General features: G+C 40.9%; 1 protein-coding gene across 1 annotated transcript; it reads right to left on the reverse strand.

Annotated features, from left to right (window-relative positions):
- Positions 1 to 2,067: 2,067 nt before the first annotated feature.
- DUPD1 (dual specificity phosphatase and pro isomerase domain containing 1) lies at positions 2,068 to 18,279 on the reverse strand. Its single transcript, XM_026055863.1, has 3 exons — positions 18,104 to 18,279; positions 7,324 to 7,544; positions 2,068 to 2,315 (listed from the first exon to the last, which is right to left on the reverse strand). Exons 1-3 carry the CDS (start codon positions 18,277 to 18,279, stop codon positions 2,068 to 2,070), a joined length of 645 nt encoding a protein of 214 aa, XP_025911648.1.
- Between the last annotated feature and the right edge of the window lie 382 nt (positions 18,280 to 18,661).

Raw genomic sequence — 18,661 nt, forward strand, 5'->3', positions numbered from 1 at the left:
ACTCCACATGGTGACTGTTCATTTCTTTTTGAAGTGGCAAATGGTTTCTCTGAGTTTCCTGACTTCTGTTTTGATAGTCCATGTGAAAGGAGATTTATTTTGATACAAGCCACAGAGTTTGTGTATCCCGGTCATGAATATTGTTCACATCATGAAGTCTAATTTGGTTTTTAACAGTAGTCTAGTTTGTATTTATTGTCTTCTGCTGTGTTTGAGAATTTTTAGATAAGGTATTATACAGATAAATACAAATGAGAAGTCAAAAGCAGTATGTTATGAGTGCCTGCAGCCTTGGTTACAGTGTTACTTTTTGAGGATAAATGATTTATTGTTGTTCTGCTCTAAAAGGAAGTGAAGGAATAGAAAAGCCTTCACACTAGAGAGGCTAAGCTGATAAAGAACTGTTAACTTCTAGAAAAAGTATTTTTAAGTTGTGCTTACCTCCATTTGGTTTGCAGAGTACACTCTCATTTCTTAGCAGCACATTTCTGCCCTTTGTTCGCATTTAAAGACTTCTGCAGTTCTATTACACCCAGCTTGCAAAATCATTGCCAACTGGTGAAGACCAAGAGAACTCTCCTGTACTCCATATGGCTAGGTAGTTTCTCTCATGCACTGAGGCGGTAAATGGCTCTTACCTGATATTCTGAATTAGCAAAATTCCAAGGGGGAGGGTAATGACATGTCCTTTTTGCAGCTGTCAAAAGGTAAATATGGCTTGCTTGTGATCATCCTGTGCAATATACTTTAAGAATATCCAATATGACTGAGGTCACAAAACTGTTATTTCTAAAAATGGTTACTGATACGTGTGTCAAATGGAGCAAAGTTGGATACATTTAGGTGGAAAAGAAGGTCCAGTACCCCCATTTGTGTATTTGGACCTTTTCTGTCAATAAATACAATAACTAGCAACCATATTTGAACACAATAATGCATTAGCATGACTAAACCTGAGATAGGAGGAAATATTTGGTAGTGGTGTCTGGAAGCATAGCAGTGGCTTTTTCTTGGTAAATCAAGCCACTGTGAGACAGTTTTTAAAGGCTTTATCTGTGTTTCTTGCCTATTTTAATCAAAACTAAAGTTCATTAAAACGAGTTACAATCCATGTTTATTTAGGGGATTGGTGGGGCTGTACAAATTCAGTCTGGAACCTCCTCTTAACAACCCAAAGGATATGACATTTTTCTTTGCGTTATTCTAGCAGTATAGTTTTTGCAAGTGCTATTAGAGGAAAACAAATCACATCACATTAACGAATCTCTTCTCTCAGTCATTTTCTGTGGCCTAGTAAATTGACCTGGATCCTGTATGTGTAGGACCTCTTAATTCAAGCTGTTGAAACATTCAGGAAAAGCAAGTTAAAATTAAGATGGCTAAAATATGCCACCATATATGTATCTCCTTGAATTGTTATCCATTGTATTTGCTTACGTGTCTGACTACCTCAAGGACTTTGCTTTGCTTTTAATTTGTATATTCTGCTGCAAAGTCCACTGTGAAGCCTGGGCAGCTGATTCTCATCTGGAGACTCTCTAAACTTGCTCCCCAAGTTTGTTACTATGAGAGTAGAAATGTAGAAGCCAGGAGACAGCAAAAAGGGACGAACTGATGGGAAATATTTCAGCACTCTGACTAAACAATTCAGTTGTCTGTGCTGCTGTCTGTGCTACTGCCTCCTGGGTGCTTTTCCCACAAAATCCCTTTATGTAATGGCTAGCTACTCTCTTTTAAAGGTCGTGTGCTTGTTTTGGGATCAGGATTTTGAGGGTACTCAGGCAGAAGAGGGTTTAGTTTAAGCTGTGCCTGTTGTKGTGGTGGGAAAGCTTTTTCTACAGAGGAAAACTTAATATGTCAATGTCATGAAGGACACTGTTAAAGCCAGGAAATTTTATAATGGTGGATTTTAAACTTGGCTTCCTCTCTTTCCCATCTTGACAGTATTTGTATGTTTCTCCTTCCAAGTAACAAATGATTTCTGTGACTATGTAATTTACTAAACCATTCCCTCCCCTCTTTTGATGGAGTTTCTTTTCCAGTAGCACTATCCTGTCAGGAGCAATACTAGATCGTGATGCTGTTCTCGTCATCATTGGATGGTAGACTGTTCTTGGTGTTCCTCCTCTGCAGTGCCAACGCTATGTCCAGTTCTCTCAACTGCTTCAGGAATCCCCGGTTCGGCAGGATGCATCGGTGCCTTGAGACTTGTTCAATGGCATCCACCACTGTCATGTTCTTGTAAATCATCAGGTAAGCTAAGACCAACGTAGCTGACCGGCTGCGACCCATAGCACAGTGAACCAGAACCTTATCTGTGGGAACAAAGAGATGATGCAGAAACGATGTTGGGATATTTTTTTTTCCTAACGGTGAAGGGTTACACTTACTAGCGCTTTTTAAGACCCCCCCCCCCTTTTTCTTCCTACAAGTGGGGAAGCAGAATCTGTAAGTCTTACCATAGAGCCTGGACACCATCTACCTTGGAGGTTATGTGTTTAATCCTAAGCAGGATATCTTTCATTTTATTTGTAAGCAATATTTGCAGAGAAGCCCTGGGTGTTGCCATCTTGCATTAAGTAACAAACAAAGCCCACCTCATCTCGCCTTATGCTCTTCCCAAGCAGTGTGTACTCAATTCCCTGTTTGGGCATAGTGACCAAAGCACAAGGGTGAGGGAGGGTTTGGTAAGCTCTTAAACTATCCTTCCATGAGGATAAATGGGATGCAAGGAGGTGCTTGTCTCAGAACTATCAGCTAGAGATAAAAAGTGACCCACTGATTGATTTTGAATTTTTTGTTCTGTCATCGGTTTCCCTCAAGATCTAGAACACATCAGTTGATCAGTCTGCCCAAGTATTTCATTTATAAAATGTAGCTAATAAGACTTTCTTAAGTCTCAGTGATATTTTGAGGTCGGAGGGGAAGAAAGGCTATAGATGTTCATAGGTAAGATAACCAGCTGGATACAAAATAAACTACATCTTTGACTTTAGAAAAGCTGGTTCCCAGCTCTTTGGTAGTCTTTTTCTCTGGTGAGTCACCCCCACTCTATCATGTTGAATAAAAATAATGTTTTTCTCCCCACCATCCTCCTAGATTGTTTTCCCTTCCTTGCAGCAGTGGCCTGTCTCACTCTGCGAATGCACAGCTCCTGTCAATAGTTTTCGTCTCTAGATAAATGTGCCTCAAGTTTTAGCTTTGTTACATTGCTTAGTTCAACTTTCGGATTTCTGCTGTCAGAAAGTCCTTGGCTCCAGGCACTAGCAAGGACACAAACCAAAGTGGAACATTCCACATTTGCGATGTCCAAGGGAGGCAGAGGAAGAAAATAGTAAGTGGGTTCAGGTCTGATTGTCAAGTTTTGAAACACTTCAGAAGATTTCCAGAAAGGATTCTGGGATAGCAGAGCCCATGAAGGGGCACACAAAGAGTTGAACTGCTCAAGGAAGTTGATTTGGACCTGTCTCTCTAACATCCTGCTAAGCTGAATTGCCACGGGGTGGGGGATTTGAACAGGGCCAATAATAGTTTATCTCTGTCAGCTATGCCTAGTGAGAAGTGTTGGGTGCAAAGCTATGACTCCTGCTGATTAACTCTTTTACTGCCAGGCACAAGAGGAATGTCTTGGCATGAGTAGCATTGCTGTGTAATGGATGTATCAAAAACTGCCAGCACGAGGGGATTAATGGTTACAGTCTGTATCCTAATCCCAGCAGATAGTTTTAGAGGCATCTTGGCAAAATTCCAGTCCCGCTGATAACTGAAAGTGCCTCTTCCTGTCGTGGAAAATGATAATCCCTTCTATTATTACTCTAAATATTTGAAATGGATGAAAACTCTCATTTGTTCAGCCCTTCATGTCTCTTGCTAGAGATTCCTAGCTTGTAAATGGGTGGCTGCTGAGGGGGATGAAATAAATGGTAGGACAAGGAGGCTTTGCTTTCTGTGGGTGGGAAACAGGGGACCCTARGAGAAAATGTATGGTTGTATTAACAAAGGCAAAAAATGTCCATACAATTTCCTGAAATACTTTCTGGTTGTAGGAAAACGAAGATCTGGCATTCTCGTGTGTGAATATTCAAGATCGGACTGCCTATGGAGACAAGATGCTGGTACAGTTCTCCAGGGCCAAATCACTTCTGTACTAGTTCGTAGTGCCTTCAGTTTCAATGTAAGGACCAATCTGAACTGTCTTTCCTCAAGTGGCCAGAATCGGACAAAAATTGCAACAGCACATTCCTCTTGAGGAAAGATGAATACTGAGGTGTCTTTAGTCACATGCCTTAGGTCTTTATATCTGTCTCCTGTGCTTCCTCCCACATTGCTATAGTGTCTTTCTTTAATGTATTTTCCCATGACATCTCTGCATGAATAGAAAATGCTATTACTCTCCATCTYACATTCAGAGGAACTAAGACTCCAAGAGAATGAGAACTAAGTCTGTAGCATAGAAGGGATCTACAAACCTCTTAAAATAATGCCTTGCCTTCAGGTAATTAGTCCTCTCTACTCGAAAACTTTAAGCTTCCTTAAGCTTTGAATTCTGTGTTTTGGGAAGTTTTTATGCACAGCTGAAGGACAGCACAATTGTAAACAGTTTTGAGTTCACCTCTAAAACTTACTTTTCCAACTGAGTTATTTTTCCCCTTGCTTAAGTCTGTCTGCCCATTCTGAAAATCTGCTAATAGTGCCCTGGTCAGGGAATTTCTTCACTATCACAAAGGTTTTAAAGGTCAGTCAGAATTATCACATTGCATTAGAACCTTGTTTTGGCTGCATCCAAACTGAGGGGCTTCCTGGCCTGTTGCAGAAGCAGAGAGGGTTCTTCATTTGCACGATAACTTGTTTCAGCAACACTAAATGACTATTAAGCATCTGCACAGCCAAGAGCATTCTATAAGAACATCTATTCAATCCATTTGGTCGCTTGTCTGGCTGTGAGGGATGCACCCCCAAGCAGTGTGACACAGCCAAAATACATTAACTCATCCATACTTTCCTATCACAAAGTGGAAACCTTTCTTTTCTCCTTCCTCTCTCTCTTTGCATTGGCTCAACTCTAATGCAAAGTAACAAGTGACTTTACAGTAATGGGTGTAATTGTGTTACTGTTCACAAGTATTGAGCACCACTTACTGAGCCCTGAAGTCCTTTTTCATTACCACTGAAGACAGACACTTGGTTACTTACTCCAAAATCCTGCTTAGGAATCTGGATGCTATTTGTGTGTCAGGAGATATACAATAGGAATAGTCTTTGAAATACATAGTTAGACTAGATGTGCCTTCACAGATAAAATGAACAGCGTGCATCTTTTGCATGTGTGTTGATGGAGGAGAGTGCTAATTACTTGCCTATAATCTTTTCACCCTTAGGTGTAGCAGAGACTTCAGTCTACTCTTAAATCTTGTTTCTGGAGTCATTCTGTTAGCAATAGAAGAAGATTGAAATCTATTGCAAATGCATGTTGGAAAGCTGTTGACATGCATTCAATTCGCATCTTTTCATGGGGACACGCTTATGTGTCTTTGTGGATATTCTTGACTGGGATAGAAGGTGTGCATTCAGTATGTTTTTTTCCTCATTAGAACTTAGCTCTTTCTTTTTCTCCATGATTTTTAGAGTAAATAATTCTCTTTATTTCATTGGTCTCCATCAGAAGAGATCCTATTGTTTAAAACCATGTGAATGTGGCAGTCAATGCAGAAAAAGTTGCAGTTGTTAATACCTACTTTAGTGGGGAATTTTGTCATGTATAAGTTAATCCAGTCACTCTTTGATTGGAGCTTTTGTCTCAGTGCTGCACTAGTGCTTGGCATTTTCTCAGAGCTTCCTGGATTTTGATGTGGTTTCAAAACAAGAAGCCTGTCCCATCCTTCCCTGTCCTGATGTTTAGTGGGATGCAAGTTTTCTCAAGACTTTGCAGCCTCACTTGTGCTTGTTTCATTATCTCAGTGCAGCAGATAAAGGTGATACAGGAAAGGGATAGTGATGGGAGTGAGGAAGTCTGCATTTCTTTCTTCAGCTACTGTGCCTGGTACAGACCTCTGGCCTCCTGCCATAGCTAAACACAGGTGTGCTTTAGTTTTGCATTCCTTCCCAAAGGGAGTGCTTCAGATATACTTTTTGAAACATTAGGTATCTTTCTTGACAAATGAGTAACCTCCTAAAGCAGTTTCTCCTGCTATTAGGACTTTGATTTTAAAACTGATCTGCTTTCAAGTCCTTCTCCTGAACAAGGAAAGGGACTGTTGCTATAGACTGCACTTGCTGAAAGGGTAAAATTGTACAGACCTGGCTGGCTACTGGGGGCAAGCCAGGTAGTAGCTGGCTATAGCTGAGCTAAACAGCCAAGAACAGAAGCTGACAGGAGGCTAGAAACTTGGTATGTGACCCTTTGATATTAAGAACTTCTTAGGTCAACAGGAGAGTACTAAATTTCTCAACTTATTTCTGGTAAAATACCCTGTGGAGATTTAATAAAAGAAGGCAGGGGGAGGGCAGGGGCAGGAGTAGGAGGAGTAATATTGGAAGCTAGTGTGAGATTGAGGCTGCAATACTTCCCATCAGTGTAAAGCTTTCTGATAGAACATGCTGGAGGTCAGTAAATAATGAATTGTGGTAATCAAGCTGAGAAATTACAAAGGCTTTAACAAAATTTTTCTAGATCTCTGCTGTCAAAGAGGTTTCAGTCCCCTATTGCTTGGAAGATGACAGAGAGAAATCCCTGTTATAGCTTTTTGGGCAATGTGATGGCCAGGTAGGAAGGTGTCTTTTATATTTGTGGAGAGTGAAACTAATGCTGCAGAGCGTGAAGTTGTGGAGTGACGGTCTGGAATCTCTGCAGAACACCCCTCTTGTGCTGCTTTGCAGCCAATATTCATTAAACCTGTCGTAATAGGGACCCATTTGAGGAAAAGGCAGCTAATGCAAGGCACCTATGCAATTTCTATCTTTGAGGTGTTTATAAAGTAGTCCGTCCGTCCGTCCCCCCCCCCCCGGGAAAAAAAAAAGAAAAGAAGAAAGCACCACTAGTAGACCGGACACCTGAACACAAACTGTGAACTGTGATGTGGACTTCTATCAAACAGCTTGGAAGGGGTGCTTGGGCTGGTACCAGCTCTGCAGTGAGAAACGTCCTAAACCCAGTTACCACCACTGTCTTATCTTAAACAACCACTTCTCTGCTACTGTTTTTATATCCTCTGTTAAACAATCTTGGCCTTGTTTTATTCCCACAGAGCTGGACGCCTTGAATTATGCTTATCCAGCTTAAGTAAATACTGTCCTGTTTTTAACCATTTTCAACACCCTCCTTACTTCTTTCATCCTGAAGTGCGTTATCAATGAATTTAGAAGCTGAATAAAAGAACTGGCTGAGCTTGAAAGTGGGGAGATCATCTGCTTCCACTCCGTGGTACTCCACAGTCATGTCACGATAATATTCTGGTCCTGTGTCCACGTTCCGTTGACCATGGGCTGCATTGAGGATGTGGGTGAAGCCTGCCTTCTCAAGGCTGTAGCGATCTAATGCAGTTTTCCTGTTGAAACAAAAGCTGTCATGTGAATGAAGATGCTTCCTCATCCAGCAAGCCAAAAAAACTCTGATTTGGTATGTGCTAATTGTTAATGAAATTGGTAATGCTTCAAAAATGCATCAGTTACCACTGTAAAAATTTTAAGATGTTGTCATTTAGAAAGAGAATGATCCCCTGAAATTTATGATGCTCTCCCAAGTGTTAGAAGGTGTCAGAGCACCTTACAAATGAACATATTCCCCTGACACCTAAGTAGTGCAGGCAATACTGGCTTCTATCCCTCCTATACGAGAAGAAACTTAAGATACATAGAGAGTGAATTACTCAGGGTCATAAAGGCAAATCAGTGGCAGAGCTTGAAATAGGACCCAGGAATGCTGCTTTCCCCTTCTCTCCCATCATTCGATATTGCAGAACTAATAAAAGAATCAGCGAGATGTGAGTAGTAAGATCAGCTGGAATTCAAAAAGCTCTTCATCATCTCTAAAAGAACCTCAGTTACTAAGCTTTTTTTCTACATTTATACCTACAAATTTTTTTTCTCTGATACAATCCCTATCAAGCTTCCTCTTGCTGCCATGTTGGGTTAAACTAGAGGTCTTAAGCAAAAAGAACTAGACATAGAAACCAGATATCAGCCTTCAGTAAAAGCTCAATATTCTATTCTTTGTCCTCTCTTTCTTTGGAAAAGAGAAGTCAGAAGAGGGAATCATAGATGTTTGTGTGCCAGCAGCTTGAAATTCCTCAAAATGTGCAGTTTGTGGCAGACATGTAAAAACTCGTTTTTAGAATTTCCATTGCAGAAAGCTTTTAATTTTGAAAAGCTCTGTTCTGGAAAAGCTGTCAAGTTTCATTAGTGTCTAAAAGGACTGGTGAGCTTTTCACAAAGAATTTTATAGGCTTTGTTCAATTAATATGTATTCACATAACTACTACTGCCATAAGTGAACTAGTGCATGATATAAAACAGCTTTTTCCAGCCAAAACTACCTCTCTCCATGAATGTTTCCTRAGCATTTCAATGTGTAAATGCAGCTACTGTCACACAAAATGTCATCTTGGGCTACCTGTTGTGTTTCATAATTCTAATGGTGACAGCTCAGAATGGCTTGAAAATAAAGTCAACTGCACCTTCCCACTTTCTCTCAGTCAAAATCCCCCTTTAAGCAGGCAAGAACGTGATGATTAGGACAGTTAACTGGGATATGGATTTTCAGGGTGTTATCTGTGTTCYTTTGATTTAAATCAAACTCATAATTGGCTGTTCTGAGTAGATCTTCCTCCCTGCAGAAATTCCCTTCTGGACAAGAACAAAAATATCTTGATCCCGCTGGCATTTTTCCCGTGAAATAATGTCACAAGTTCCCCATGTGATAGTTAAAAGTAATAATAATAATAAAGAATTCTTGAGTCAGTTTGGTGATGCCAGCCTAAGCTCAGTAGACTCTGGAGGGCAGAGAGGCAAAAGCATCTTGCCGCTAGTGCTGCGACTTGCCACCTTCCCTTCAGGTCAGTCATGCTCACTCCTGCCCTTCATATTCTTGTTGCAGTGACTGACCTAGAAAGACATTTTTTTCTCTCTTCCATTCAGACACTCATTCTCTGGAGTCTCCTCAAGTTGGTATGCTCTACACATGTAGCCAGCAAAGGCACTTCAGCGCAGGACTGTAAAGATGGCCAATACTTTAAAAACAGATCAAATGTTGTCCTTGTCAAAAAGTAGAAAGGATAGCGAATAACTCTTCTCTTGGTTTTGATATGCTTGAGGAGAAAAACAGATTCCGCTTTCAAGTTAAGTTGTGTTTTGTTTTGCCTCCCTGATACTGGGATGGAGAAAATCTGTTTTCCATTCACCAGAGTTGGCCCAAAGCATGTATCCAACAAACAATGAAAGACTGATGCTTTCAGGTCAGAGATCTGGGCTCAATTAGAACCCCTGCAAGTTGAGTCCTACATGCTGAATAGCAAGTAGGACTGCATTGTAGTTAGAGTCAATGGAAGAATTAAGATTAACTGTTTGTGTGTGGGGGGGGGAGGGGTTTCTGATGTACCGTAGATACTACCAAACTTGGATTCTGCAACCACTGCTCAATCTAATAAATAGCATTTGAATTAAATGATATTGTTGTTGTTCTGAGCAAGGACAATGTCAAACAATAGGTCGTATGACAATTATTTTAACATTTGACACTGCTACATTCATCTGAAATCCCATTTTCCCGTTTCCTTGATTAGGTTCTCAGGAGATTGCCTATTGACACAGTGGCTGCATCTAACGCATTGGTTTCTGACAGTCTGAATTACTGTGGTGTTCCGTGTCTCAGGATCTCATCTTTAAGTGTTCAGTGTTTAAGTATTCAGGAAAAAGGGATACTGCCTTTCATTAACTGCATAACCATTCAGCTCAGTCTCCTCAAGCTCCTGGGAACTGGAGCTCTTTAGCACATACTGGGCAGGTTTAATACATTTCTTAAGATATTTGTTTCAGTATGAGCATCTTAGGCCTACATCCATCCAGCTGCTCCTATGCTGCCTAATGTTCCAGTGCTTAAAATGCCAAGGCATGTTGTAGGTCAGTGCCTACTGTTCTGTCCTGGCACAGTGAGTACTCCACTAGTGAGCATATGGTAGATGTTTTGAGGAAAATCCATGTTTTTCCATGCTTCTCTCTCTTTCCCCCAACCCCCTCCAGGTCTTATCTGTAGTTGCATACTGTGAATTTGGGGCCCAGAATGGAATTCCATCATCCTTATTCAATTAATTAAACACAAAAGGCAGTCAGGTGTTGATTTCTCATCACAGTTTGGATTAGCCATTGTTTTACTCTTGGCTTGTTGGAGTTTGGGTGTACACACACTGTTATTCTGTTAGCTCGCTCAGTGTTTCCCATAGCTCGGGCTGGAAACAGAATGAAGAGCAGCAATGCATCTACCTTGAATGCTATTGCAAAAAGCCCATCGTGAATAGTCAAACATGACTAGATCATCTTCTGTGAAATATTTCTTCTCCTTTGAAGCAAATTATAAGCATACCAAGGAAATACTTGGATAGCTCTCTAGTCCTTTGTTTTTGCCRCTGAAGAATCTGCATTCTGTTTTCCTGCATGCTTGGGGTAGAGTGATTTTAAAATGTCTGCTTTTTAATTACTTGTTATATAACCTCATTCAGCTATATCCTTTTGAACTGAGCATAGAAAAGGTCACTTATTGCCACAGGTTCCTTGCCCAATACCATCTTTTTCTTTGTAATATGAATCCAAATATTGTTCTTTCTGCTGAAGCTGCTAATGTAGAGGGTAAAAAACTTCCAAAAAAAATGAGACCTCAATGTTGAGCACTCAAACATTATGATCCTAGCAGTGCCACCAGAATTGGTACTCAAACTGTGATGTGTACAGGTGTCACAGAGACTTAGTTGAACTGAGACCTGGAACATTTGTCCTGGCTAAGTAGAGCAGAGCTGCTCTAGGCCATGTGACTACGTGCCTTGTGTATCTGCAAGCAAAGCTATTGCTAGATCTGTAAGGAGCATATTAGGTACCTTTGTTTAGGCAGATAGCCTTGACAATATTATCTATGGAAAGCTTTTTCTGAGATTTCTGATACCTAATGTTGTGTTGAGATCTGAGGAAACTGTGCAATACAAAACAGTGTTCCACAGAGCAACAAGAGGCGCCTGCCTTGGGCTCCCCTCTGAAGAGGCAACACCCGCTGTATTGAAGCCCTGTTGTTACTGCAGCCGAAGAAAAGGAAGTGCAGCTCTGAGACAGTTAAGTCAACAGGCAATCAGCTCCTGAAAGAGGATCCTTCACAATGCTCTTGGGCACTGAAACAAGCTTGCTGGGTGTTAATATCCTAGGTGTTTCCTCTTGTATAGGAAGTAGCAGCAACAGGGCTACAAACATCTTTCAGAAGGATTTCTTTCCCCATCAAATGATGCATTTTTAGAGTCTGCATCTTCTGAAGAAAACTGAAGTGACACCATTTCTTTTTACAAGAGCAATAATGCTTGGTTTCAAACTTCATGTGGAGGCTAATTTTTAGAAAGCACTTATGCTTTGTCCCTTCTCTCCCTCCCCCCAACACTTGATAATTGCACTTAATCAAGTATTTAATAAGATACCTCTACTATTGTTTTGAAAGGTTTTTTTCAATTTTCTCTTGTAAACCCAAAGCTGGGCAAACAGCCCAGTCAGACCACCACTTACTATGCTAAACTGGATTTGTCTGCTTTTCTTTCCCATCATCCATCTTTTTACCTTGTATTTTTATCATAAATACTGTGGGGTATGTGTTGTCTCTATCTAGTATCTACTGCACTGAGCTCATGGCCTGTGCTGAGGCTCTTGACACCACCATAGTACAGGCAATAAAACCTAGGTCATGCTGTGTCTGCTGCATGTTGATTGCCAGTTAACACAGAGTAAGGAGGAGGCTGTTAAGTTCTCATATAGGGGAACACAGATGCCTGTAATGCAAATGTTTCTCTGCCCCTTGATGTGTTTTGCTTGTACTGGCTTAGCCCATCAGTGAACTCCAGCTTTGTGTGAAGAACTGGCTTTGTTTCCAACTGCAGCTGAAGCTGTAGTGTAGCTACCCTTGTGGAAGCATCCCTCGTTTTCTATTTACTGGAACCACCGGCTAATTTCTTCATGTTTCATCATGAGAATCCTGGTTACATCACAAGGAGGGGGGAATGCTTTTGGTTTTCCTTGCAGTTTCTACCATGCCTAAGTTATCGATATTTTGGATGAAAGGAAAGAATATATGAAAGCATCAATATTGGCAAGTTTCTGATTTGTTGAGGTACCTAATAGCATAGGATCACTCAGACTGCTGTATGAATCATACACCTTGTTGGAGGGTTTATAACTCAGTTTCTAATTCATTTCAGGCTAGAAATGGCATAGACTTCTTTCCCTTGAAATTGGCTCACTACCAGAATTTAATAGTCAAGCTAACAGTATTCTTCTTATTTTCTCTTCGGGTGCTGCTATTTCCTAATAAAATGCAATGAATTTTCCATTTCTGTTGTAATGATTAAATTTAAAGTAGCCACTGTAAAAAGTTTGCTGCAAATGCCCAGTCTAGGTGAAGCCAGAAGCATTTGACTACTCTTGTAATTGCTTTCATTTTGTACATCTGCACCATCTGTGTTTTTAGCTCTTGATTTCCTTCTGCATGATGCAACCATGGTTTTCAGTGTCTGCCTTGAATGTGTTTCTGTACTTAGAAGGTGAAGTATTGCACTACAAGATAATCATAAAAATTTCAGTTTATTTCAGTTTGAGAGGTGAACTGGGCAGATTTATTCCATGTAAAAACTTATCAGCTCTTCAATTCAAGAGAGCACATAAGCATATGCTAGAAGTTAAGCATGCTCAGAAGTTCCTCTCTGTACAGCAAAGCATGCTAAGCCAAAGTGCAGTGCTTTGCTGAATCAGGCCCTGCTTTTACTGTAAGACAGGTAGACTCAAACATATTTTTGAAGTTCTGGGGCAAGGGAGAGCRCTTTGATACAGGAATGCCACTTAAACGGTGAAAGTTGGAGATCACTTTCATGTGATCTGATATATGAATATAACCCTATCACTGAGAGGGAGAACTGACCCAAACAAATGTCATCCAATTTCAGATGCTTCCCAAAAGAATATTTGTACCTTTAGTCTGTGCAATGGCAGGTCCAAGATTTTAACTGCACCTGCTCTCAATTTTAAAGGTAAGATTCATAGGAGAAAATGCAAGTACTGCAGCAAATTTTCCTTATTCTGGAAGTAACAATGTAGTACTTACAGTGTAAAAGACTTTTAAGTTGTCTTCTTCAATGCACCAAATCACTTTTCTCTCTTTTCAAAGTATTATCATCAACAAGCTTTATTCCCAGCCAATACTATGGAAGATGCCCAAACCAATGCCATTGGAAGAGAAGGAAATACAACTTGCAGACACCGCAGCCTGCACCTCCACATGAAGTATTAAGCATCTTAGTAGCAGCTCTCAAAGGGGAGACACCAGTGGCTCACAACAAAAACTGGAGTGCATCTAAGAGCAGGCAAGTAGTTGTCTGAGACTTCTTATCAAGAAATGGGTAGAACAGCTCCCTCCACAGGTAAGTTAGCACTTCTTAGCTGGTATGTTTATAAGCTCTAAGTAGAGCCAAATCTCCTAGGCATCATGCAAAGGATGAGCAAGGCAAACATGTTTCAGTATAGACTGTTAAAGCCCACATATGATCTGACTGAGACTGACAAAACAAGGAAATCTGAGGCAACGAGTTACTAGAAGAGGAATCATCTCTTTCAAACTTTTCCATTTTCTTAACCACCAAAGGAAAACTTGATGCAGGATGATAATTTACCATCTGGTCAGTGTCAGAAAGAAGCTTTCTGAATATAAGCAATACTGACACTTTCTTTAGAAAATCTGGCAGCTTTCCCTCATGAGATGTTGAGAATTTCCAATAATACTGACCCAATTTCCTTTAACTCTAGCATCCAGGGAATCTAGAGATAGTATAATATTGTATCCCCTTTTCCTTCTGAGGTGTTGGGTGTTGCTCCATTTCTGTGGATACATCCTGTTCAACTAGAACAATTTTTTTTGTCCCACTGAAAATACTGAACAAGCTCTTCATAACTTGTGGTAGAAAAAGATTTAGCAATCTGTTTTCCTCTAGACCAAAACAGTAGATGGGTTTTGTAAGTGATATAAGTAAAGGAAACTCCTCTCTGCTTTCTATATAGCAAAGGCATTTGTAGTCAGTCTATTCCTAGCCTTGACTTCAGTCACTCATATGTGCATCTCCAACTGTTAGAAATCACCTACAAACTGAGATGTTGTGTGGGGAAAACTAGAAGATTAAATGACAAGTGTTACTTGCCTTGGAAACAGTTGCTGCTTTAAGAGGTTTATTGTCCAGTGTTACGTATCTGACTTTCTGGATTGCTAAAGTGCTGTTACAATTGGCAGATTTTCATGCTAATACAGTTGAAACTATGTCTTCATGAGTGTTGTTATTATAAACTAAAGCTACATATGCTCTTTTTGTAGACATCTTTAATTCCATGCAACCTGGAGCGCTCCTATTTTTATATGTTTAATACTCGCATAAGTTGTAGGAGTTCATAATGCTAAACAGTGGGAGGTAACTTATCAGCTATGCTGAATGAGTCCCATCTGTTTTCTTCTAGGTTAGTATAAATTGCATTTCTACTTAGTCACTTGGAAAAAGCCAAACTGTATTGGTTTTCTGGAAACAGGAGAAGGGGAGGGAGAGTTTGTTAAGCATGTATTTAAGGTTTAGCTATATTTCTTAGTGAATCTACAGTAGTAGGCTCCAGTCTGTAGGTGAACTACCTGTGTGCTGTGGCACCTTACCTGGGTTATGGTTCTTAAAACATAAGCCCTGGGGCTTTAGAACAAGCACAGACCACAGTTTTCTTAAAGTGAAAGCTCTGTTCAACTTTATGTCCAGAAGTTTCTCTTTGGTATTTAACCTGTAAGGAATTAGACTCCAGAATACTTTCTTTTCTGTGGGAGTAGCTTGAGAATGTGTTATTCAGATATGGATGAAATTGTGATCAGGCCTGAAATCCTGATCAGAGCTGGAGGATGGTTAAGATGAAGACAGAATCTTAGGAGGCCTTTGTCTTCAGCTAAAATATTCTTTGGAATTCAGAAATGTGGAACCACAACCATCATCTTTGGTAACAAAGCAATCACTGAAAAGCCACAAAGAAAAAACTACAAGCTATGTATCTGGCAGAGATTTTCCATGTGCTTGGAGTGAACCAAGCAAGTTTGGGATTAGCCAGTCAGACTGCTCATGCCAGTAAACTGGTGACTAGTAAAAGGAGGAAGCAAGACAACGCTGCTTTCCTTTCCATCCCTATAAAAGGCTTCTGGATTTGAGCAGAATACATGCAAGTACTCATCCTGGTAGCAGATGAATCAAAAGCTTGGCAAAGCATGCTTTGTTCCTATCATTGGGCTGTCTCCTACAAGTTCCAGTGTTTGGTCTTTAAAAGTCCTTGGAACTTGCTGGAGGAAAATTTCAGTTGGAGCTGAACACAGCATGTTATATTTTGAGGCTTTGATTATTCTGGGTCTGACAGGCTCATGGAGATTTCATTGCCTCTGGGCAACATCTGCAGTGAAGCCTTGTAACAAAAGGATTGAGTGGCCTCACAGGGCTCCTTGATAGCCTGTATTGCATTAGATCGAAGATGTGATTACGTAGTCAGGGTAATTAATTAGCATTTCCATAAGCAGTCACAAGTCCTGTTAACCTTGTAAATGCAGAAGGCAGGAATGAAGCACAGATGTGAAGGCTCTGAAGATAAACTCTGCATGTGTGTGTTCGCTTGATTTTGTTGATGAGCTCCACTAAATACTTTTAAAACCAACCTTAATTTAGCGTAGCTAAGGATGCAAATACAGTCAACAGCTGTTCACATCTCCATGGCAGCTCTTTGGCAACCAGTGCTACAGTAAAATCTTGAAATAAACTAAACTCCCCTGCCACACTGATGGGGGAAGCTGTTGGTCAGAAGTAAGATGTGGAGCTGGCTGAGAAAGGACATTAGGGGTCCCTGGACTTTGTCTGCTTCAAATGAAATGTTTGTTCTGGTAATGAAAACTGCGTCTTGCCTGCAGACCAGTTCTCACCCCAGATTTTCTGGCACTGGATGGGGAGTTTGGCCTTATCTGACTGAAAGCAAGTCATTCTTTTGCAGGAGGCCCTGTTTGCTGGTGAAGCTATGTTTCTGTTCACTGTTTGTTTATTTGTTTGTTTTTCCCTGCTCCCCATTTCTCTTCCCTTCTCTGCTGGTTTTCTCCCCTCCCTGCCCTTGGTAATATGGAGGACTTGTTTCCTCTTGAAGCACCATTGCTTTTCCTGGCTTAAGACCTGTCCCTGCCCTCCCCCCGCCCTTGCAGAAATAAATAGCTGTCCAGCTGAAATGGGTATAGCTCTAAAAACCTGTCAAGAAGCCTGTTATTCCATTCCCCTGGTTAGTTTGTACTAAGTGCAGGTGTATGTTTTATTCAGTCACACCTCTTAGCATTTACTCAAATACAAGGTGTAACAATCCAGTGTTACAGCAACAATTATAGGAAAGATAGTCACAGTCTCTAAGACCAGGGATTATCTCAAGACCTGTTGTCTAATTAGGCTTCTTTGCTCAGAGGGCAGGACAGTAGCTTCATCACAGAGATAAGAGTGACATTCTTCTAACCGTTTCATTTAGAATAATTCTTCTGGTGATTTTAAACAAGGATGTAGGAAAGAAATGTCAGAAGAGCCTGTTTTTTGTTTTGTTTTGTTTTTTACTGAATCTTGAGATAAAAATATCTACCAAAAGGGGGAGGGGAGGGAGGGAGGGCAGGCAAACCCATTTTCCTTTATTCCTGAGTCATTTGGCCAGGCTCTTCCCATAGTTTGAGAGGCGTGTGTGTGATGTGTTTTTTTTGTTTGTTTGTTTTAGTTTTTTTCCTCCCCTCTCTTTCTAGAGTGGCAGCCCCTGCTTGCTTAAAGCCCAGATCTCGTGTGTCTTTCTATTGCCTCTGGCGCCACAGAAATAACTGGTCAATGATATTAGGAGTCTTGTAACTTTCAAAGCTGTATATCTTTCCTCTTTTATAAGCTGGCAACAGATGAATTTTAGGACCTTTTAAAAAATTACTGAGAACTTTGGAGTCAGTGGGGTTGCAGCTTGTGCCTTATAGTGATGATGTAAAATAAACATCTTGTTAGGGAAGGGTGTAGAGGAAAATGGGAAGTCAACCAATAATGCCTAAGGGGTAAGAAAAGCTCTCTTGCTGTACTCAGGGTTTGGGTTGGGGGATTTTCTGATGGCCTGTCTCCCTGCTGCAGCAGCCAGCTCTGTATGCCAGAATATGCTGGCTGTTTCTGTCTTAGTCCTGTGTTCAGCAGAGCTAAGTCTGTTCTTTTTCAAATTGCCATTTGGCCTGATCGATGAGATACACCTCTGCAGCTTCACCCTTTCACAGGGTTCCATTTGTTTTAATCTCTTGCACAATTTGAAAATGCGGAGTACTCCATGTACATAAGCAAAGGCTAGGAAATGCAGAAATACCTCTGCAGGTTGAGCTGTCTCTTCAGTCACTTTCAAGAATTATGGTTTAGGCTTAAACCAACCTAAGCTGTGGTCCAATGCATCTAGCCCAGATGCTTCAGTCACAGCAACTGTGGAAGAACTGTCCCTCAGAGATAAATGACAAATTATTCCTAGAAATGAGCCATTTAAAAATAGACTGCAATTAGCTTCAACCTTTGCAGCCTGCACTAGTGCCCCACTGCTCTATTACTCAGAGCTCTTCAAGGGTAGACCCCTCCACATTTACCCAACATTTTCTTTAAGCAACAGCAACCAAAACTGTCTGCTTGTACTGTGTAAGGACTATGGCAGACTGATTGCTTTGTTGAACTCTGACTTCTGTCAGTGGATCATCAAATCAGATCATCAGAGCTGACTACTGGCTAATGGCTGGCAGAAAGAAAGAAATACCTTGCTTTATTGGTGAGCTATACTTAGCACTTACTCATCTCCTATGTAGAGGTTGGGCCAGACTTCATTGACGTGAGTGTACTTCGGACATCCTTTCCAGAAGAGTCGCTCCAGTTCAAATGCACCTGGGGTACAGTAATCCCCGTCAGGATCCACTTTGACTGCTGTGTATGCATTTTTCTTCCCAGTGTTCAAACCTACTGATGACATCTTGTCCCAGGAGCAGTGTGCTCAGCACGTGTGAGATACTGGAATGCAACCAAAAAGGAATGTGAGGTTGTGAGGAAGCATGAAGTAAGCGAGTTCTGCTCCTGCTAAGGAAACACTGGGAGCAGCATTGTCCAGGTGCAATGTGGCATGGTGAGAGATGGATGTATGTGCTCTGTGGCAGGCATGGACCCACACCTGCAGTTTGTTTCTACTTCTATCTCCCCTGAGCTGGGTTTGTTGGATGGGCTCATCAGCAGTGGGAACAAAAGGCAGGGGTTTGTGATTAACAAAGTTCTGTCTCCACTGGGAATTTGTTTCCTAGAAAATCCACTGGTAAGAGTTTGGTAGATCTAGCAGCCTGATGTAAGGAATTTAGAGCAGC

The sequence above is a fragment of the Apteryx rowi genome, unplaced genomic scaffold (genome assembly GCF_003343035.1).
Source record: "Apteryx rowi isolate R43461 unplaced genomic scaffold, aptRow1 scaffold_126, whole genome shotgun sequence".
NCBI lineage: Eukaryota > Metazoa > Chordata > Aves > Apterygiformes > Apterygidae > Apteryx > Apteryx rowi.